Below are 23196 nucleotides of genomic sequence, written 5' to 3' on the forward strand. Positions count from 1 at the left end.
TTTTTGTTTTTAAAGGTTCTTTGTTTTATTAAGTCTCACGCAGTAACATATGCAATACTTGTGTAATGAGCGAATGTTTCTGATATGTGCTGGAGCCATTATTCCTGTTATGTTTTCTTAAGAAGTATTTAAAAGAAAACATAAAATGCTCTCTGGACATTACTCATCCAAACTCATAAAATCAGCATATTGACAATTTGGCGCACCCATTTCTTCAATCATACAATTTGCACTTGTAAGATTTCCGGATGCTTATTTTTCTGGGCTCTGTTGTTTGCAGTGCACTGGTGCTGAGGACTGTTTCTCTGTTACACCAAATGAGCTGTGCCTAAAAGTGGGAGAGGAGCAGAGTATTGTCATCTCCTTCAAAGCCCAGGAAAACGGCAAAGCCAAAGAAAGGTACTCCATATTATATTATGGCTGTCGAGATGTAGTTTTCCTGCTGCAAATGGGAAGTCCCATCACATGATTAGATTTCCTCAAAGCCCATATTTTCAGTGTAAATTGGTTTTCTTTGTGCCTGTGTTGCAGCCTTCTTACCATTCTAGTGCTGCCGTCTGGCCCTCAGTATGAGGTGACCCTTAAAGGAGAAGTTGCTAAAGGAAACTCTGGGAAACAAGCCATCTCTTCCTCTTCTGTCCAAGAACCTGGTTTAGCCAATGACGTCCCACCGATCCTGTCCAATAAACAATTTGTTGCCTGGGGTGGGGTCACCTTAGGCCGTGCCATGTAAGCAACTTCCATTAATTTTATGGTCACAAAAACTGTACATGTATCAATTATTCATAAGAAAGTAATCAATGAAAAATCTCAAGGACCACTGGTCCATTTTATTCGATTAAGGTCTTTCTAATGTTATTCATGAGAAGGGACAAACTGTGTCTACGGGGAGTGTTTTTCCTCACAAGCTATTTCACCATAATGTACAATTTATTTATACTTTGCACAATGGTGCGTTGTAAATACACTCTGTACCTCACTTCTCAAAGGTATAACCAAGTGACTAAATGTGTTGGGCTGCTATAACTGGTATAAGCGAAGGGTGACATACACAGGACGTCCCATTTTTATTCTTCATTTACAGACAACAGAAGCTGGTTTTAAGAAACAATTCAAAAACTGAGACACAACAACTTCGTTTACTGATTCGTGGACAAGACCAAGACTGTTTTCAGGTAAGGTTTGCTAATCACACTTGAAGAGAAATGTACGTTTATTCCATGTGTGACTCAATAATTGTAAACTTTTTGTTTTGAGACCCTAATGCTGATATAGCCTACTATATTTGATACTTAACAATGTGTTCATTAGCTTAAGGTAACATCTGCTGCTCCTAACCATAGACGTAGAAACAACAGACGCATTATCCTCACTCCTCCCTGTTTACGTTAATAACTGACATTTGAGAGACAATCCGTGATGGCTGCTCAATCTCCTCCTACAGAGCATGTTCCATAAAAGGACAAAAAGGCGAGAAATCCGCCCCCGTACGTTAACGTCACATACAACAGTTCAGATAACTATAGCATGAAGCACATACCAAACTCTTGATCTCACTCCAAATCACTAAATCCATTGAAATTTTCATCGTCACTTCTGAACAATCGTCTTGGCAACTACCTGGGCACGGAGGTGTTTGTCAAGCTCTCATTTGTGAACTCGTTCCTTTAGCTGTGGCCATCTAGCTTTTAGCCCGTGATTAGCTTTGTTTTGTTTTTTTCTCTAAGAGTAACCTCTGCTTCTCATTTACTCCAAACTTTCTTCCTGCTGCTTGATTAGCCTGCAGTGCCCTCTAGCGGCATGAGAAATTATATATTTGAATTTAAAAAAAGAAAATCACACATTAGTCGCTCCGGTGTATAAGACTATGTAAAAAAGTGCCACTTATAGTTCAGAAAATACGGTACACAATCTCTACTCCATAAATATTAATGAGTCATGTTAAGTTACCAAAAAAAAAAGTTTGTCGTAAAATATACTGCCAATCAATATTTTGGATTGCTGTTGCACACAAAAAAACTGTTTTAATGCTATAAAGTATCTCTTGCCTAATGATAATGATTGGATTCTGCATGTAGTGTAAAAGCAGTGTGTCTGTTTTTTTCCTCAGCTCCAGAGTATGTTCAGTCTTGAGGAGCGGCTGACCCGACACGGCGAGCTGTCCATCCGCCCCACAGAAGACGTAACCGTGCACCTGCTCTTTGCTCCCACCCGCGTCGCCTGCATGTTGGCCAAACTGGAGATCAAGCAGTCCGGAGTCCGCCCTTCACAGCCTGGCATCAAGTTCACTGTAAGCACGGGACTGTTGGGGATGTTCCAGACATGTTTTTTTTAGGTTTTTATTTACCGTTGCCTCTGCGATATATTTTAACTTCAGGGATAGTGCAATATATTTTGGCCTCTTGCAAATGGCTATTGTGTCACCTGATAACCTGAATAATTGTGCAGTTCTAACATAAATGGTTTTGTAATGTGCTCAGATCCCTCTCTCAGGCTACGGTGGCACCAGTAACATTATCCTTGAGGACCAGAGGAAGCAGGCAGATGGTTATGTGGCCTCTGTAACCGATGTAGCTGTGGGCCGTGTCAGTAAAGTGTGTGTTTGTGTGAGAAACACCGGCTCCAGAGCAGCCTTCATCAAAGCTGTGGCCTACTCAGATCTGCAGAAACGAGCCACTTTGGAGGCCTCGGTCATCAGCATCTCTCCATCACAGTTTGTTCTCAAAGAAAGGACACAAGAGGTGGGTTGGATAAATTATTTGAGTTAGTAATATGCTGTACACTCACTCTGTCATGGAACGGTTTAAGTGCCTAAACTGATTTCACGGAGCATACTCAAGTGCTCAGGGGGTATTCCTATAGAGGTGTTTGCAAAATCAGTATTTATCAGGTTTGTGGTGCACAATGTTACTAATGGATTCTTAGTTTCCCCTTTACTAATGGTGGTTTTAATACATTATTACTCTTACAGTCCCAATCAAAAGTTTAAGACCAGTTGAAAGATGGGAAAAAATTTTTTGCACAGTTGGATCTTATCATGGTTCCATGTAGAATTTCATTATGCAACAAGGCAAAATGGGAAAACAACATTTAAACTGAAATAGGGCGTTTTGCAGCTGATCAAAAAAAAAAAAAAAAAAAGTTTCAATTAAAAAAAGTTTAAACTAGCCTGGTCTGCCATATTGTCCCTCAAACAGCGCGTCTAAACAGCCAAAAACATCAATTAAATAACTCGAGACTAACTTCAGCAACAAATGACCAGTAGCCCAGCTTAAATTAGCCATAAGCCACTAAATGTTTGCAGTCTGCAGTAATAAGGAGGACGTTATCAGCGTGTTTAGCCCTCGCTCACCTCTCTGCGCTCTGTCCGCCCGTGCCTCCCCTCTTCCTGGCGCCTGCATATGCCTGTGAATATTCCATCTTTCAACCAACGGTCTTAGGCTTTTGTTCAGGGTTGTATTGCATATTGTTTGAATTTGTCATTGAAAAGGCTGTACCACGTGATTACACGCCTTACGTGCAGCTTCAACAACAATTGTAACCACAAGAGTATCCTGAGAGAATCCTGTTGATCAGAATAAATACGCACAACTGCAAAACATGCACACTTGTGAGGTGCTCCATGTTTGCAGTCGTGCGTAGACAATGTAACAGAATATAACATGTCTTTTCAGGTCATTACTATCCTTATGAAGTGCACACAAAGAGAGCTGAGTCTGTGCCAGTTAGCTATTGCCCAACTTGCCACTCTCTGCTTGTTCTGTGGAGATGAGGTTTCCAGGCAACAGTACAGGAAGTAAGACCTTTTGTTTTATTTGTAATATTTATTCTTTAGAGAAGTAGCTATGTAGACTATATAAATATAGTCTAGGCCTTATAAAACATTTGAACTATGTGATGTATTTAACCTTTTGAGGACAAAAGACTCTATAATACAGATTGATTTTCTATAATAGATATGCTGAATTAAATGCTTATCTATTAGGCTTTTTTTTTTTCAAGCTATGGTGTTCATTTATATCTTGTGTTTCTTTCGTGTGAGAAATCTTTGTCCCTTTTCCTCTTACTTCAGATTACTTCAAAGCAAACCAGACGCAGCACGAAAGGCACTCTCTGAGAACAGCCTTTTGAAAAACATTGAATTCAACGAGAAGTTTCTTGGAGAGGAAGTTGTTACAGAAAGTAATTTAAAACACATGAAAGGGTATCTGTAAAAGTGTTCTTTCCTGGTCAAACTGATCAAGTACATTTTCCGTAGAGTATGATCTGCCGCTGTGGCCCAATGAAGCGCACCTGTTTTACGGCAACATGAGTAAAGTGGTGGTGTCCTTAATGGGCAGCACCAAAGGCACAGAGCCTGTTGAGAACAGTCACAGCGATGAATCTCTGTCCTCCACTCGACGCAGCTCAGCAAGTGACAGGTATGTTGTGCATCTACATTGGCTAAACTGTTGTGTAAAAAACATATGTCAAAAAGTTAAAGTGCATCTATGTATTGTTTCCCTTTTATGACTTAGTTTGACACCAGTGAGGTGGATTTTTTTTTGTTTTGTTAATGAAATGATTTTGAATAAAGGCACAAAATGTTTATGGGTGTCACAGTAGTGAAGGGGTCTCATCTGTTTTCCCCTACCACTAAACACATGTACCATTCAATATGGATATACTCATGGCCCATTTGTACAGTATTAGTTGCCCACATAATTTTAGAGTTTTAGAATGTTTACCACATTCAGTAAAAATGTGTGTTAAGTAAATGGTGTATACACTGACTGTGTGCCCTTTTGTCTGTTCTTTCCAGTGGATTAACCAATGGCAACGTGTCCCTGGATGTGCTGCCAGTGAAAGGTCCACAGGGCATAGGCCTCACTGTACCAGAGCCATCCTTAAAGGTAACATTAAAGCCGCGCTGTAGGATGGAAGAAAGAACATAGAGCCATCTAGTATACTATCAGTGTTTCTTCTTTTTATTAAGTTCCATTTTAAAACTCTATTTATTCATTTTGGAGGATATGTTTTAACATAAAACTACTACTTAATAAAAAAGGAAAGGTAGTATATAATAAGAAATCATCTCGCTGACCTATAAAAATTACATCAGTGGCCACATTTGGTCCCTGGGCCATATGTTTGAGGCGCCTAGTTTAGACTAAATCTATTTATTCTTCTGTAAGGAGGCAAAATTTGACTATACTTTTCATATTTCCATTCCATGGCTTAGTTTCCCAACATGAACCACTTGTGTTTCTAATCATGGGTCCTCCCTCACAGGCCTCAGAGCTGTTACACAAGCCTTCTGAATCATGGACCATTCATCCCGAGCAGCTTCTCCTACCTGCTCCCACCATCAGTGAGTCCGAACCCAATTATAGTTTCTTATTTAAATACCAGGCTGTTTTTAGGCAGGGGGGGGATGAAAAGGTTTTGATGTTCTTGCTGCCGTAGATGGACCATCCGCCACCAGTACAGTCCAGATCCGGAACAACACTTCAAGAGACCTGAGCTTTGACCTGTCCTGGCCTGCCCATTGTCTCACCATCACACCTCAGCATGGAGTCATTGAACCACAGTATGTTCAATCAGTTGCTGCGCATTGTGAAAAGTTGGTGTATTTTTTGTATTTCATTATTCATTCTATGTCCAGGTGCCATTTGCAAATCTTGATCAGCCCCAATCCCTCACTAGCTAACAAAGCTTCTCTTCTGCCTTGGAGCGGAAAGATATACGTCCAGTGTGACGGTCAGCAAAAGGTAAAGCATCTTAAATAGTTTGGAAATCCCTTTCAAATCTAAATCCTTTTGTCCAGAGCAAAGCAATAATGATCTCGTTTCAGCTCATTAAGGTCCAGATTCGTCAGGACTTGGTACTGGATGTTTCCGCGGCGACCGGAGACTCCACGCTATCCGCTCTTGCTCCTCAGGCCGCAACTCCTGTGGTGCATCTTCCCCGAGGTCCCGCCAAACCGTTAACGTCCACAGAGCCTTCTCCAGAGCTGGTCAAGATCAGACATAAAGCTATATTGTTCCCCGTTACGGCATCCGGAGAGACATCAGGTGAGCTGCTACTGTATAATATGAGCTTACCAAAGAAACTTTAAACAACCTTCAATTTAACGTTATTCAGCATGTTTTTAGTTATATCTGGCGTGAAGAGGTGTGGATATGACGTAAGCAGTTCATTAGCCTCCCGTTATAGCAGTAGTTTTAATTTTACGAGCGAGTCAAATCCCAGTTACCAGTTGCAGCATAACATATTTTTAGAACAAATCCATTTCTTCCTTTTTTCTAAACACACCTTCACATTCACAAAAGAATGAAAATGCCTTTGAAATGTTTTTAGTCCCGTGTTTTGGCGCCCCACTGTGCTGTCTATGTGTATATTCTAAGGGGAGACTCTCATTGTCTGTTGCTCCCAAACTTCAGACGCCCAGCTGGAGGTGGAGAACGGGGACGTGGATTTGAGGTGGTACCTGTCGTCCTTCGCTCCTCCATACGTCAAGGTGACATTTCTCATTAGTGATGGTTTAGTTCAGTTCGCAGTTACCCGCTCCTGATTGTTAATGACATGATCTGGGGTTTGTCGGATGACTTGCATGAATTTCAAATTAAGATTTTTTTTTGGGTATTCTTGTGACATTGCTCTCAAGCTGTTCTCTCTCTATCCCAGGGGGTTGACACATCGGGGGATGTTTATCGAGCCACCTACGCAGCCTTCAGATGCTCGAGAATCTCGGGGACACTGGGAGCCCATGAGAAGATGCAGGTAGTGCTTTCATTTTCAGGTTGATTTTGGTGTCATGTCGTGTTGGGAAAAAAATGTTTGATTTGCTTTAAGTCTGCTTCCTTAGGGATGATTTCTATTTAAAAAAATCACACTGGCTTGCATTGACATTTTATTCTGAGCTTTTGTTATGCTCACTTCATCATAGCCAAATTAAACAAATTGAATTAACAAATTAAAATAATGAAAAACAAATGAAAGTGATTTATGTGTACATCGTTTTTTTTTTTTATGGCTCATAGATTCCATTTCTTTTCATGAAACTTCAAAGCAACCTGCAGGGACTTGTAGATTTATCAAACCTTTACCTATGATCAGAAATTGTTAAATGTTTTAAAAGATTTGCCATTATGTGTTTCAGGTGCCAATCACGTTCCTCCCGCGAGACAGAGGGGACTTTGTCCAGTTTTGGGATCTGGAATGCCACCCGCTGTCTGAACCACAACAAAAAAGTAGCATTCGCTTTCAACTCTGTGGCACCGTGAGTAGTTTTTTTTTCCCTTTTTTAACTTTCACCAAAACATCACAGCAAGGGGTCTCACGACTTATATTTTAAAACCTAATTAAAAAAAGATCGCATTAGAAACATTCCTCAAGTTACCATCAGGTTTTAGCTTATTAAATTTTATCTGAAAGTTGTGCCAAAACAATTAACTTTTAGCTGATAAAGTTGTACGAAGTCTTTGTACTGTTCGTGACAGAAGTGACGAAGGAAAATTTGGATGTGGGATGATAAGGAGAGCCTCCCCGCTGGTGCAGGCCTGCGGGCTCTGCATTTGTGCTGCTTTTAAGTGAAGTGTTATGACAGACGTGGTTAACATAAGAGCACACACACACAGCAAGTGGGATGTCAGGAAGACGGCTTCATATTATGTAGGTTAAGTGGCAATGATGGAAGTGACTTTTCCTCGCACTTTTGAAAACAATTTATCATTTCAAAGTGGTTTACATATTTTCATGTTTGTTAGTACCAACGTTTTAATTATCTCATCAAGAGGAAGGGTTTGTACAGCTTAGAATTCTAGGCAAAAAAAGACGAAGTTTTGGGTAATACACTAGTAGTACTGTGTATTTTGTATGTGCAGAACAAATGTCTAGTCTGTTTTTGGTCTTTTAAAGGGTATCAAGTCCGGTCCACTGGAGGGTCCACAGGAAGGAGACTGTTCGTTAGTGAAAACGGAGCTTACCGTTAAGACCAAGAAAAGCAAGGTTGAACCAACTGTAGCCAAGCCCAGGTAACTCCAGCTTAAGTCTCACACATTATAATTCTATACTTAAAAAAACACATGTGTAGTAAATATGCTGTGGCTGAAAGTACTAATGGAAATGTTTTGTATTAGGTCTGTTCAATAGGGTAAGTTTAGAAGAATACATAATCTTTACGAAACGAATGAGAGATTTTAAAACTATTATCCAGATCGCTGCTACAGAACAGTGAATGTCAGTGGATCCTCTTATTCGAGTTGAAAACCAATACAAACTAATACTGAAGTGGACTGTTTTGGATGCTTAAAGCAATACTAAGTTACTTGTTTACCTTAATAAATCCTTTTCGTAGTCCCTCTGAGGATAATACAAGTGTTAATGAGATGATTGGGGGTCTTTCATCTCCCTCTGGTGTCTCTGGCCAGAAAACCACAATTGCAACTTCACTGCTTACAATTCGGAGGTGCAATACACACTAATGGAATCACGAAGAAGACGCCAACAGGCTAACGGGCAAAGCTAACTGTGGGCTAGTGCCACTTAAACAGTATTTAGAGCAAAGTTTGAGTGAAAAAAATTATCTCCATTGTGTAATTAGATGTAAAATATCCCTCTCTCCCTTTGTCTTTTCTGTCAGCGTAGTATTTAAAAAAACGGAACATGCTACGACACCTGCAGTGGCGCTTATGGCCTCTAGGGGCATGAGTTACTTAGTACTGCTTTAATGGGACTATTCACCTTATTCCGGACGTTCGCCTGGGTGCCGCCATGAATTGTGCCCGCCCCTTTTCTCCTATGTGTTAACATGGGGCTGGAGAAGTCCGTATAAAATCAGTCACTACACGAAAACAAAGCCGTTTTTAGGCCGCACAGAGAAACGGTGCAGTGTCGACATGTTGGTGCAAATGAACATCGGACATTTTACACAAATCAATCGACTAAACATCAGATTTGAGAGGAGAATATTTTCCCTCGTTCACCGTTAAAATGAACGGGCTTCGCGCTCAACCGGAAGTGTCTGGACAACGAGGTGCCGAGACAACGCAAAAAGTGGCAAAAGTGGGCGGGGCGGAATAAGGTGAATACGGAGTTTAAAAAACACACTCAAAAAGGTGTTAATTCGGGTCTGAAGTGCCTTCATGCACGAGCTTAATATAGAACCTGCAGTGCCGTGTGAGACCTGTGGTGGTGGTAGTGAGTATAAAAATGACCAACTTGCATCTAGCCCCTTTAACAATGAGTCTGTATTCTTAAAATAATAAATTATACATTTTCTTTATAAGCATCTTTCAAATCAGCACCAAAGGCTGTGCAGTACAAGTTAAATAGATGGAGGGGGGGGGATTATGTTGTTTTTCTTGCCCCACTTTCATAGAATGAAAGACTGACCACTGATAGATGGAAAGGTAGTTCTTGAAGCATTTCCTCTCCTCTCAGCTGTAACACTTGTCATTCTCAGCGCGGAGGAGGGGGTGCGCAGGGGCGTGTACTCTCCCCAGGATCTGTACACGTTTCCAGCCACACGGGTCGGTGAGTCCAGCTCTCTGAAGGTCAACATCCGAAACAACTCCGCCGACACGCACGAGGTGAGCCTGATTCCCATCAAGACATCCAGAAGGAGAAGGAGTTTTCTTTTTCGCTTACCGCAGCAGAAAGTCAAATCCATTGTATACACACGAAAGGCTATCAATTTTGGGTGGAAAAGGAGCTAAGCGGTGACCTTGGTATTGATGGCGTGAGCATGTTTTAGCACAGTCTGGGTTTTTTGGGGCCAAGTCTACACATGTTTGCAAATTGATATTTTCCTAAAAGGATTATACAATGTCACCCTGTCAACTCATGCCACAGAAAAATATTGTCTTTCATTTATTCATGCATTAAAAAGAAAAAAAGAAAATCATGACAACTTTATTATAACTCAAAGCTCTGAATGGCATGTGTTATAGTTTTACTCTTCACTGTGTTTCTTTTATGTATGTGGAGAGAGAGAGATAGGCACATAGATATATAGTGATTTAGGAATATATATATATGAATGAGTGCAGGATTTGTGAATTAGTATTTGCTGAAACTCTTTTGGTCTGGGGTGATAGATTGGGTGAATGAGCCAAATGGCCAAACCGCACTCATTACACACTTTAAATCATGTCTTTACTGGATCCTCCAAAATGTTTCCTGGATCCTTTACCATCAAAAATGAGAAAATAGGGAACGCATTCCCTCAAACAGGAGATCAAATAAAGCCCTGCTGACACGTGATTTACACCATCAGCAGCAAATTAATAGAATACGAATGGAAAATTGACAACAGTTTGAAACAAAAACTGTTAGCGTAGACATGGCCTCCAAAACGCTTGCACATGTTGGGCTGATTGAGCAGCAGTGACGGCAGCTGACGATTTGCATGACTGAAATGTTGTTACCTCTAACGTTTGTTCCTGTGCCTGGTGTGGACTTGACATTTGATGTGTGGCTTCTCTAATTGACTTGCAGCTGAAATTTGTAAGCCCTAGGGAGCCCTTCCACATCAAGCATTCAAAATACCCCTTGAGGTGAGTCAACCAGTTATTTCTGACAGAAAATTCACTTTTTTCACTTTAATATCACACTGTAGCTGGTTAAACGGGGCGTTTGGGAACACTGGCTGAAAATAGAAGCAGGTTCTTCCGTATACAGGGTTTTACAGTATACATCCCTCCTCCCCTTTCTCACCTCTTAAAGCTCCAGCTGTTGTTTTAAAGTAGTCTTTTCACACTTAATTTTCTTTTATTTACAGCACTAACCCCTTTTTATCAGTTCAATTTGTAGAAGAGACACAAATACATGTTTTTAGTTTTTACTCTTGCAGCTGATAATATAGTAAAACCGACAGGATCACGCTTTGGTTTAGTGCATCTTTCATCTCTTAAGATCACAGGCATTTTGAATGGCCGTCAGAATAAACGTATTGACAAAAGACAGTGGTTAGATTCAGCAGGTCAAATGTTAGAATTTCAACAGGGATTACTCACATGACCATTGGCCTCTATCACACCGTACTACAGCCAAGGCAATACGAGCTGGTTTATTTAGTTTCTGTCATTCTTCTACCTCCACAGATCTCAGCATTTTATGAGGGTTCCCGTTCATTTCAAGCCCAGTACTCCGGGCAGTCACGCGGGCGTGCTGCTAATCCAGTCAGACACAAGTGGAAGTCTTGTTATTCATCTGGCCGCTGAAGCTGTGCCATGAATTCTCCAGCCCACATCCTCTTCGATCCTCTTCATGTGGGCCCGATCTGGGTGAATGCTAGCCTGCACCGGTCATCACTGGACTTTCAAATGCTAAAAAACCTGGCCCAAACGTAGATTAAATAAACTCGTGCTACAATTACTATTGTATTGAGAGGAAATATTGTGATATTACTTAAGTAGTGATATAATGACAGAGTTCAAACACTTTTTCAGAGGAACATTCATTATTTACATATTTTTATGAATGGAACTTTAGTTAAATCGTGTCTTTTATTTCAGAATTAATCTCTATTAGGGCTTGACTAAAATCAATAAAAACCTGACATCCTAAAATGTCAAATGAAGCGGCTTGGACTGAAACCCTCTCTGTTATGGTTGGAAAAGTTTCAGTGATTTTTAGATGGAGCTAGAGCGACTGACACACTGCTGACCAGCTCCAATCTGCATCTGGAGAGGCGCAGGTGTCCTCTACCGGTCGGCGCCGAACCATGTTGGTTTTCAATTAGTGTGCACTGTTCTGCCCATTCAGGGGTAATGCTCTTTGTCATTCATCTCTGGACGTGCAGTTTGCCTTGTGCTGCATTTAAATTCCACCCTAGCTAAAACTATGGTTACCTTTTACACATAATCGCTTGTCAAAAAGTCTAACAGTGTTTTTGTCAAGGGAAGCACAATGCGTTTTTCTACCTTTCACACTTGTTACTATACGTCTGCTTTTGTACATTTCATAAGGCGCTCCTAATTGCCCTAGCTGCTGTGTGAACACCTGCTTGGTGGCCTTTGGCAGTGCACTGTGTTAACTTCCCAGCAGCCACCACAGTGCTCCGATCCGTCCAGATGTACCTAATTTAGCCATGATCAGGGAGGCTCGCAGCAGCATTAGGATGGTTAATGATTGTTATTACATGCCAAAAGACTTTGCTCTGTTGGGGCTTTTGTGCGGCAGCATGCCAGGCTTTAGTATGGTTACCATGGCAAACGTGTTAATCGCTGTTCCAGTCACAGAAAATTACCTTCCCACTCCTTTTTGGATCGAGGGCAAGTGCCCAAAATTGCTTAGAGCATTGGATTCACATCCCAAATCTCCATTTTAACTCTGTGGAGGTAAACATATGTAAACTTTGTAAAGGCTTAATTATTTATGAACTTGTTGAATGCCCCAGACTCTGGCAGATGTTAACACTAGTATTTTATGTTTGTAGCTATTTCAGATGAAGTATTTTGGCTGTCAAAGGCTGCACAGAACTCGTCCACTAAATACCAATACATGTTGTTTTACTGATTGCACATACTGTACCTTATAGTTGTATTATGTAATATATTGTATTCTGTGTTTTAAATAAAGCTTTGTCATAAATACGGTCTGGTGTTTTGCATATGACTACAAAGCGGACTGTGGCTTTCCTGGAAAAGCAAAGTGTTTTTGATCCAGATCCTGTTGTGTTCATGTGTAAGACATTTCACACACTGCTAGATGTGAGCACAGGTGTCTTCACCAGCGTTTCTGCTTGACGCACTTCGGCCTGTGCCTTTTGGACAGCAGCAGAGTCATCAGCCGGGAGCCACCCCTCATAGGTTTTACTCTTAATCCCAGAACATCTCTGGGTGATGGAGCAGCTGTTAGGAGAGGCATGTCCTTGTTTAATGCAATGGCGGTGTCCTATTCCAATATTTTTTACTTCATATACAAAAACTTCAGCACAGAAAAAAGCTCCACACACTGGCCTCCTGTATAATCATCCTTAGCCCCATCATGTGTCCAAGCATGTGTTGGTCAACAGGCGGCACTGGTCGGCCTTGTGCTAAAACGAAATGATAAACTTTGAATATAGGAAAGAAATTTGCACAAACAAGAGAGTGTTTTACCAAAACTTTGAACCATTTGTCCAAAACTTGAACGTCAAAATAAAATAACTTACTTTCTAAATAATAGGGGGTTGTCAGAGCAGAAATGAAAAACTCAAGATGTACGCATTATGCAAGAAAGAAAAGTTGTGTACCACTACAGGACCATAATTTAGGAGCGTACATGTAGTGCCCTCAGTGACCGGCAGATGTCCCCAAAGCCGTGCGCCTGTGGCATGCCCCGTACAGTAGGCAGCTGGCTGTACTCCGCTTCCCAGACTGGAGACCGCTGTAGTGCAGTTGGACTTGACGTCTAGCCACACATCATCACAGACTTTTAACAGGCAGACGCGGCGACTTAGCGCGTCACTGGCTGCGTTTACAGGTAGGACGCCTGTGCCATCATCCGCGCTTTCAGACTCATGTATTTGAATGCACATTGCAGTGGTGTGGTTCTGTGCTGCAGGGCGCAGGGTCTCTGTATGTGGGTGCTAGCTGCTGCTATCAGTCCGCTGTGGGGGCGACACTTGGGGCCAGACTTTGGAAGTTGCTTTGCATAGTTGGAGCCTCTCTCCAATCTGCGTCAGGCAAATAGAGCTAGGCTAAAAAGTGGCTAAGTTAGCAGTCTGTGCCGCTAGCCCCAGCTTCTGTGCACTTATGGGGCCAGAGCAAAGCCCATGTCCCCAGGCTGCAGCCTCTTCCACAGCCCGTGACCTCCCCTCTCCACGCCCGCAGTCCCCCAGAGCGAGAGGGCATCAAGTCCGCCCGCTGAGCTGTAGCTGCTCTGGCGAGTAGTTGTGGATTGATGTACAGTTAGCCGAGAAGCTAGAGGAGTATTTTCTGGGCTGTCATTCAAATCCGAGGCCAGGCTTTGCACAACTTTTATCCAGAGTAGACCATGTGCAAGTTGTTGTCAGTCACTGACACCGCGTGCCACACGCGCGGCTTTGGCGCGCTGTGATAGGGATGTAAATAATGCGACAAGATTTCTCTCCTCAAGTGATGCTTATTTTATTTTTAGGTTCCCATCAAAGTCCCACTCCACCTACACAACACATTTCTCTCCTCTCCATGGTTTCACAAAACAATGAATGCTGCGAGTTTACTCAAGTTTAAAGCCACCCTCCTATGCAGGCTATGGTGGGGACCAAGTGCTTGGTTTCATGATATGTTCACAGATCATTTATTCTTGATGTTAGGAGAAAGATTTGATTTCGAACAGATCAGGGACATATAGCCTTGTTATGTCAAAGACTAGAGTAGTTGGTCCAGTGTTTAGTCTTCAGTATAGGGTTGGGCGATGTCCCCTTAATTGGCAGTTGACGATGTTTACAGTGAATCATCGTGATGGAACAACCCAAGTATTGCCTTTGTTCGAGTCTGCAGCTCAGCTCAGTCAGAAACGACATGTCACAAGTATTAAAAGTACATCGTGAATAAAAGATTGTAAATTACCAATTTTATTAGTTTTGCTACAGTCTGCATTTGTTGTGTCAAAGACTATGCATTATTTATTTATATATATTTATATATTAGTTTTCAGAGATCAGTGCCTTTGTGCCACACCTCACCAGTGCTGTCTCTGAAGTGAGACCCAGGGAACACCCATCTTTCTCAGCAATAACCTGCGACTTTCCATCTCGGAGGAGAGAAATCGATGATGGTGTTGGGCCACTGCTAGGGCTCATACTCACCACTGAAGCAATAAGGTCTGCTTCAAATCATATACTATCAACCACCTCACTTCAACTTGGATTCGTTTTGTCATTATATGGTCCCAGGGTTCATCGTTTGACTTCAGTTTGGGATGAGAAAAGTTGTTGTAAATGTTTTCTTGCTGAGCCACAGTTTATTGACTACAAGTTCTATGTAAGTCTTTTATTGGACAATTAAACTAATAATAAATCATGAATTCAGATACGCTTGAAAAGACAGGCTGCAAGTAACAGAGTTCTCTATATTTCCATGGGGTTGGACCAAATTAGAAACAAGACCATCCAGGAGAGGTCGGTGACGATGCCTCGCTCTAGAAGAAAGCCATGGACAGTTTTTGAAGTTTTTGAAGGTCTATGACGAATACCTGTTTCTTGTGGTATGATCTTTTCTCGCTGCACTGCTGGCTTTCCTGAGTAGAATGAAATAAAACTATTCCAGAGTTTAGGCATTTTTAAGAAAAACAAATTAAGCGGCGGCCTCGGTATGAGTCTGATGCAATTATTATCTCAGTGGCGGTGACACACAATAGGCCTGTCAGTGTTATCAAACATTGATCCATATGTATATTGTGTAGTCTGTCGGCTCCAGTCCTCCCACTTATTGGCTTTACATTACTGAGACTGCTGCGCGCCTCTCCATCTGTGCAGAGCTGTTTGTATTTATGATGCATTTGGATGACTCTACATCAGCCCCCTGAAGAGAAGCTGCAGCATTCGAGCCGCGCCATGAATCAAAAAATAATTGAAATCGACATGCAGGACCACCATTTCACAAAGTTCTCAATCTTTTTTTAAAGTTCCATCCTGGTGTGGGCGTTATGCTCTATTGCACAATGGCATAGTGGTGTCTTTGTCTTTAAACATTTATGGTCAACTCTACTGTTTTTCTCGACGGCCAAAGATGGATTCATTTAAAGCAGGGGTTCCCAAGGTTTAGCCATTATTGACGGTATGGCTGAACAATGTATCACCAAACTAGATTTAAAATGTGCAAATTATTATTATTATTCCAAATTGTCTTCCATATTAGCCATGTTTTAGCCCTGATTTAGTATTTTTAAAGCTTGTTTATGAATTTGTTTTAAGTTTAATGGAGTACTTTGTTGAAAAGGTTTTGTAAAATATCGCAATAATAATTCAAGACATTTTTTCTCTCACTTTCATGCAGCCCTAATAGAAGTTATTAGGTGTGCCAGCGGAACATTTTTCTAGTGGCGCTAGCTGCAAACTATCCTTCCTTTGTGAGTAGGAGGTAAAGTAAAATAAAAAATAAAAATAATTGAGCAGACATTGCATTTGAAGTTTCTAAAGGCATCTGCAGTGATGAAGACTGAATATGTGCTGGTGCTCATCAAGAACGATCTGTTTAAATTAACTTGCCTCTTTACATCTGCCTGTATAACGTTAATCATTCTTTATGAAAGTTAGAATTTGTTATGCTGTTGCATAATTGCACTTTTATTCAAAGTTTAAACCAAAAACACTCACCAAGGACAAGGTTTTTTGACGATGGGCGGCCTGATCAAAAGCTGCCATTTTAAAGAAGTGATCATCATTATAAAAACTGCCAAGCATATGTCAAGGCTTATTTTAATAATACTTTTCTGGATACATTTCTAAAACATTTACTGTACGGCATTGGTCACCAATGTTTGTATAGCGAAGGGCTGCATGTTCAAGGGCTATACCAGTTAAAACACAATATCTCGAAGACATAAAGTTGAACTGTTTAATTATAGACTATTATTTAACATCTCAAAAACGCAAATAACTGAAATTTTAACATCAAGATGCAAGAACTGTTCTATATAAGGGCTACTGGGGACCTGGGTGCCCACTGGCATAGGGTTGGGGACCCCCAATTAATATAGAGTTTTACCAATTTAAAAACTAGGGCTAGAGCGATATGGAAAAAAAATTATCCAGATTTTTTGGATCCAGATTTGGATGGATCTCGATATTAGTTTTGATTCTATTTATTCATAATAAAAGTGCTGTTGCTGATTCATAAACTTAGATGTATCTTTTATGCAAACCTCAGCTCAAACGATCAACCCTCCTGATTGAACCTGACGGTTCCCAGGAAAACACATCTCATTGGTCAAAGCGATATCCGGGGGATTCTGATCAGTGTCTGAAAAATCAAAGGGAGGAAAAAAATGTTTATTTAACCTGTTATGTGCCACCTTAGATTTAAAGGGGGGGTATTATGCAAAATCGACTTTTTCAAGCTTTACATCATGTTATTATGTCATTCCCTCATTAAAAACATGCCTGAAGTGTTGCCTTGGCACATTCACGTATTTTTGAGTAATCTGTAAAAACTCTGATGGCAGCCATTTAGGGATAGGTTTGCCTGAGTCCTCCTAGGAACGCCCCCACCTCCTGGAGACGCCTCCGAGCTTTCGTCACCAGCTGAGTAACCAACCACTGCTCCTCAGCAGAGCCCCCTCCCCACTGATACCACAGACAGCGTGTGGAGGGGGCGTGTCGGAAAAGGTCAGAGGTTCTTAAAGAGACAGAGGCCTATTTCAAGACATTCGCTACAGCCATTTTGAGAGCAATTTTATACAAGGCAGTTATTCTAATTTACTGCATTTACAGACCAACAGAAGGTTTGGTCATCATTGTAGTGTGAGACTGGTGCTATGTGATTGAAAAAAGCAAAATACCCCTTCTTTAAAGGAACAGGCCACCGTTTTTGTTCTTACCTGAGCTTAGACGACTTGATGCTTAGCCGTCTGGTCTTTGTGCGTGCGCTCAAAAAGACCAAAGATATTGTTAGCATGTATGTTAGCAACATATCCAAACATCAAAGTGTACCGACTTGAGAGCTTAGTGTGATACCTCATTTGAAAGCCAAGGCCTTCTAAAACTGTATGATCTGTGTTAATGAAACACAACTTACATCACATTTCCCGTTCCTGACCCTAAACCTAACACTAACTCCTGATCGGGGACGACGACATGTAACAGGTTAATTTTACTTACATTTCAGTCCCAGACGGTCAATTATACACAACCCTTTAAATTTCTATAACATTTAAACTTACAGACTCTCACTTTACTTCACTTATAGTAATTACAACAACAGCACTGACTGTAAGCTGTAAATAATGATAGACACTTTCTATTGACTGTATAATGAAGTAGGTATGCCTGCTTTTAGTGTAAATACACTGAAAGTCAAAAACAGATGTTGATTTTCGCAGCACTGTTTCATTTTGTTTTGTATAGTTCTGTACATCAGGCACTTGTTTCTACAACTGCTTATTTTCCCATGAAAGGCTGTCGCTGACCGCTTGAGGGTTCACATGTCTCAGGTTGTGCCAATTAGCAGCTTCGCACCTCCAGAGGCAACGCAGGCAGGGATAGTGTTAGACAGGGCCCTTGAAAAGACTTGATTTAGGCCCATGTTTGAACTCTGTCTTACCCTGATCTGGACTTGTGCTTCCGTGTCTGTTTGTCTGTCTGTCTGTCTGTCTGTGTGAGCCCATGTGACAATGTGACGGCATTTTGGTTTGGGAGAGAGGCGAAGGCGCGAGACGGGGAAAGACAAGTGCCAGCCTGCGCTACAGTGTGTCATTGTACTGATATAGAACGTGTTGTTGTATGGCTCTGTGCAGACGTGAGGTAATTGGCAGGGCTCCACAGCATCCGCAGATTGTGGGAAAATGTGCTTGTGAGCAGTGAAAATAAGGTTCTTTATTCTCTAGTCATGGAAAATGGTTTAATTCTACTGAAATATTGTGACGCTCGTTTGGTAACTTGTTTGTAATGACAAGGCAGGTGATGGCGATTGTTTTATATACGGTTGGTTCCAGCCTCAGTGGTGCATATTACCGTTGTGTCCTTGGGCATGACACTTCACCCGCCTTGTCCATCTGCGTAGGTGGTTCATGTGTGTGTGTGTGCGAGTGAATGATTGGTGGTGGTGGAGAGCCTGTTGATGTATAGTCACTGCCTTAACCTCTCTTAACGGAGCACATTTTCTCTAGATCAGCATTACCCAAAACAAAAAGCTTCTCAACTGCAGCCTACACTCTATAGTCCGGAGTTAGCCTGGCATATACATATATACATATAAAGACAAGTCTGGAATTGTGGTAATAGGATTCAATTTCCAAATTTAGACTCGAGGCGGGGCTAACGATCGCAGTTTGAAGAGCGAACCAGTCAAACACAAAGCGACCTACGCTTTGCCATGATTGTTTGTCATCCACACTTGCAGTCGAGTAAATGTTCTGGTGAAAGCCCTCAGAGCAGCTTCTCACGGTGGTACTGTCAGTACTAAGTAACTCTTGCCCCTAGAGGCCATAAGCGCAACAGGTGTCGTAGCAAGTTGCAACTTTTTATCTTAATTGTCCGTGAGGGTAAATACTACACTGACAGAAAGGGCGAAGGGAGAGAGGGATATTGTACATCCAATTACACAATGGAAATATATTTTTTTACTCCAACTTGGCTGTAAATACTGTTGGTAAATACTAAGTGGCACTAGCCTGCAGTTAGTTTTGCCCGTTAGCCTGTTAGCTTCTTCTTCGCGATTCTATTAGTGTGTATTAGTTGCTCCGGTCCGGTGGCAGTCAAGTTGCAATTGTGGTTTTCTGGCCAGAGACACCAGGGGGAGATGGACTCCCCAATCATCCCATTAACACTTGTATTACCCCAGGATTTATTGAGGTAAACAAGTTACTTAGTGTTGCTTTAAGGACAAGTCCAGCTCATTTAAAACAGAAGAAAGGGAACTGGTAAAAGATCGCTGTGTTGCGGTCTTCACTGTTTTGTTTACGGCCCGGAGGAGCACAGGTCTTATGGGAAATCCTAGCGTGGAAGATGACGCACCATTAACTCCCGCCTCCCATGCTATGATTGGCTCGGCTTGGTTTTGCCGGAGTCAGCGAGATTCAAATCGCACAATACCAGACTGTATCCCCATGTATCTTTTAACATGGAGGATCAGTCTGGCTTGTGCCAGGCTAGTCGTGATATTCCTGTGACGACCTTCATGTTTGGTGAGATCATCATAATGAGTTTTTCTGTCTATTCTCAAAAACGGACACTTCGTCTATTGATCAGTCTCTTCATGCTCTGACTGAACTGATTGTTTTAAAGAGGGGGTATTATGCTTTTTTCAATCACATAGCACCAGTCTATATCACACTACAATGATGACGAAACCTTCTGTTGGTCTGTAAATGCAGTAAATTAGAATAAAATTGCTCTCTCAAAATGGCTGTAGTGAATGTCTTGAAATAGGCCTCTGTCTCTTTAAGAACCTCTGACCCTTTCCGACACGCCCCCTCCACACGCTGTCTGTGGCATCAGTGGGGAGGGGGTTCTGCTGAGGAGCAGTGGTTGGTTACTGGGCTGGTGACGAAAGCTCGGAGGCGTCTCCAGGAGGTGGGGGCGTTCCCAGGAGGACTCAGGCAAACCTATCCTTAAAATGGCTGCCATCAGAGTTTTTACAGATTACTCAATAATACGTGAATGTGCCAAGGCAACACTTCAGGCATGTTTTTAATGAGGGAATGACATAATAACATGATGTAAAGCTTGAAAAAGTCGATTTTGCATAATACCCCCCTTTAATCACTTAAGTTGATCTCTAAACGATGATGCTGTGGTATAGTTTGTTATGTGGCGAGTAAAGTAAGAGAGAGAGTAAACTGAGAAAGTAAGTATAAGAAGTACAACCTTCCTTTTCGGCTGCACAATTCAGTAAAAATATCAAATAGCATTTTTATTTTGTGAAAAGTGTTGCCATTTGCCATTTAGATTTGCACTGTGTTTTAAAATCAAGCTAAAAATGATCTTTCCAAGCAGTTTAGAAGAGCAGCACCGACCATAATGACTTTGCTCAAACGAAGAAAACATCTTTTATTCTTCCAACTTTTTATACGCCTTTTCTGCTCTCCTTTGTTTGTGTAATCACCCAAAATAGATTCTTCATGCTGTTATAATTAACCAAGTAGCGTTCATTATATTTCTGCTACATCTTCTATTTGCTGGCTCTAATCTGCTCCCAAGTATCTCGCAAAAGCTGTTGGACAGAAAATAGCACCTTTTCCTTCGTCAATCGGCAACCCGTTTAATGAAGTATCTGCAGCACAATATGAAAGCACATTTATTTCCATTCCCAAAAAACTTTCAAAGCTAATTTTTTTTAAATTGCATGTGGCAGTTTTTTCCCCCCAAAGCTTTTCTAATTATGGCTTAGTTTGATGGTATAATGTCTGTATAAGTGTTAATCATAGTCTCACACCGGTGACGTGGCCATTTTTTGAAGAAAATGTTTGTTATATTATACATAGTACTGTAGTGACATAAGAAGAACTCTGACTAACTCATTTCTCGTCATTTATAATGTACAACAATTCAACATTTTCATGACATATCGTTAGAGAAAGTTGTTTCTGATACACAAGCCATTCTGATTCACCCTGAACTTGTTAAGATAGAACCACAGTCCAGTTAGTTTAGTTTAGTTTAGTTTAGTTTAATTCACAATTTCGCGTATACAATCAGGAAATTCAACTTATAAAACATCAAGTAATGATGCATTATGAAAAATGGACACCCAAAAAGCTTCAAGCTTATCAACAGGGGTCCATGTAGCTTTGCCCATTAGCCTGTTAGCTTCTTCTTCGTGATTCCATTAGTGTGTATTGGGGCCTTCGGATCGGAGCAGGGAAAGCTGCAAACTGTGGTTTTCTGATCAGAGACACCAGAGGGAGATGAAAGACCCCCCCGATCATCCCATTAACACTTGTATTACCCCCAGAGGGACACGAAAAGGATTTATTAAGGTAAACAAGTTACTTAGTCCTGCTTTAAGTATAGTTAAAGTAGGGAATTGTTTTAAGTTGTGTTCCAACTCATTCCATAGGTTTGGACCACTGTGGCATCGGCTAAAACGAGTGCATTTTAATTTCCTTTATTTACCTGTTAACAGCAACTTGTTATTATGTTGGTGACAAGGTGAATATAACGGAATGAGTTTGCACAATCTAGAATTTAACCTGTTGACAACATAATACATAGTACATGCGTTATGATAAAGGAGGCCACATCTGTGAAAGAGAGCAAATAAAGTTACAATAGTTCAAGTGAGGCTCAAACAGAGATCTACACAATGACAAGAGCGCTTCTAATGGGAGCGATTGTCTCACTTTGAAAAATAGGTCTTCAATTTTGGACTGAACTAGCTCATCAATGTGTTTTTTAAAATTCATGAACTGATCAATGTAGATTCCTAAGAATTTTATAGACAACTTTTTTAATATCTCTGCCATTTATTGAGATATTTATGACCTGATCACTGTACTAAGGATTATTTATCGGAAAAGAATATTGAAAGTTTCACTAATATTTAGCGATAATTTGTTACATTTAAACCAAGTATTTACCTTAACCAACTGCTCATTTATGAGTTTCTCAAGCTGATCCATGCAATTATGTGACACAAACAAATTTGTGTTACATTTTTTTGCATCTTTTTTCGCTTGTTGTATCAAGCCTCTGATGAAGTAGTTAATGAAAATGATATTGATGCAGAAAAGTGCTGAAGGCAGCTGTTTAATATCTTTACCCTTTGAGGCCCTCGCGCTCTTCAGGCTTTAGCAGTTTGGTCTGACGGCGCATTCACTTAGCGCTTCAGTGCATTTAATATAGCCCGTCCTTGTTTGCATAGCTTAATTTAACCACAAAGACTAAGTAGTTTTTTAATAATTCATTGAAGTTGCTGCATGGGAGAAACACGTGCAAACGCAGACTTTTCATTTCCCCCACATTAAACATTCAAACTGTTTCTACATGTGATGTGTGGTCTGTTCATGCACCACTCACACCATTTTACATGATACAGGCACCCTTTCAACTGTGTAACTTTACTTCAATTTGGATTTTTGCATTTTTGGTTTCGACTCCAGCTGCTTTTTTTTTCTTCTTCTTGTTATTTGTCATACCTTATGGAAATCTTTACATCTGATCATTTCCTTTTACAACTTTGACACCTTTTTGCTCGTCTCCTAATGAGTCCTTTATTGTTTAAGATAGTCTGCTATTCAATTTACCCCTCAGCGGTGAGAATGCTTTGTCTTATCTATTCAAATAAAGTTCTCTGTAGTATCTCCCACCTTTATTTCAGCTGGGCATTTTGAGCCTGAGGACTGCGTGGCGTTGCTGATTGCGTTTAATTCAATAGCCCGATAGCGGAGAAGCTAACTGCACACTGCACACCTCTCCATTTCTCTGAGAGCACACAGCTGGCCATTATACCCACAAGTGTGACTCCGTGTGTGCTTATCTTGGCAGTTCCACTCTCGAGATGTCTCGGGTAGGAAAACATGCAATGACTATTTTGAACGCCGCAATAACAATATGGCGAGAAATGTTGCATCCTCTTTAGACTGAGT

At 41.0% G+C, this 23196-nt stretch overlaps 2 protein-coding genes across 3 annotated transcripts in view; both read left to right on the forward strand.

Annotated features, from left to right (window-relative positions):
* Positions 1-11387, forward strand: part of cep192 (centrosomal protein 192) — a 28597-nt gene extending 17210 nt beyond the window's left edge. Inside the window, exons 32-51 of the mRNA XM_079561445.1 lie at positions 281-399; positions 532-729; positions 1085-1175; positions 2111-2290; positions 2481-2741; positions 3675-3796; positions 4073-4182; positions 4259-4421; positions 4802-4892; positions 5272-5350; positions 5446-5569; positions 5645-5750; positions 5834-6053; positions 6423-6499; positions 6667-6762; positions 7142-7261; positions 7900-8015; positions 9446-9572; positions 10480-10538; positions 11085-11387. Coding sequence (XP_079417571.1) covers positions 281-399; positions 532-729; positions 1085-1175; positions 2111-2290; positions 2481-2741; positions 3675-3796; positions 4073-4182; positions 4259-4421; positions 4802-4892; positions 5272-5350; positions 5446-5569; positions 5645-5750; positions 5834-6053; positions 6423-6499; positions 6667-6762; positions 7142-7261; positions 7900-8015; positions 9446-9572; positions 10480-10538; positions 11085-11217 — 2592 coding nt within the window. The 3' untranslated portion in view covers positions 11218-11387. The remainder of the gene's footprint in view (positions 1-280; positions 400-531; positions 730-1084; positions 1176-2110; positions 2291-2480; positions 2742-3674; positions 3797-4072; positions 4183-4258; positions 4422-4801; positions 4893-5271; positions 5351-5445; positions 5570-5644; positions 5751-5833; positions 6054-6422; positions 6500-6666; positions 6763-7141; positions 7262-7899; positions 8016-9445; positions 9573-10479; positions 10539-11084) is intronic.
* A 1921-nt stretch (positions 11388-13308) lies between these two features.
* The window catches only part of LOC306966614 (low-density lipoprotein receptor class A domain-containing protein 4-like), a 262075-nt gene continuing 252187 nt past the window's right edge, over positions 13309-23196 (forward strand). For both annotated transcript variants that reach the window (XM_079561417.1, XM_079561418.1), the window contains exon 1: positions 13309-13449. The gene's annotated coding sequence lies outside the window, so the exon portion shown is untranslated. The remainder of the gene's footprint in view (positions 13450-23196) is intronic.

The sequence above is a fragment of the Gobius niger genome (genome assembly GCF_951799975.1).
Source record: "Gobius niger genome assembly, chromosome: 8".
NCBI classification, from domain to species: domain Eukaryota; kingdom Metazoa; phylum Chordata; class Actinopteri; order Gobiiformes; family Gobiidae; genus Gobius; species Gobius niger.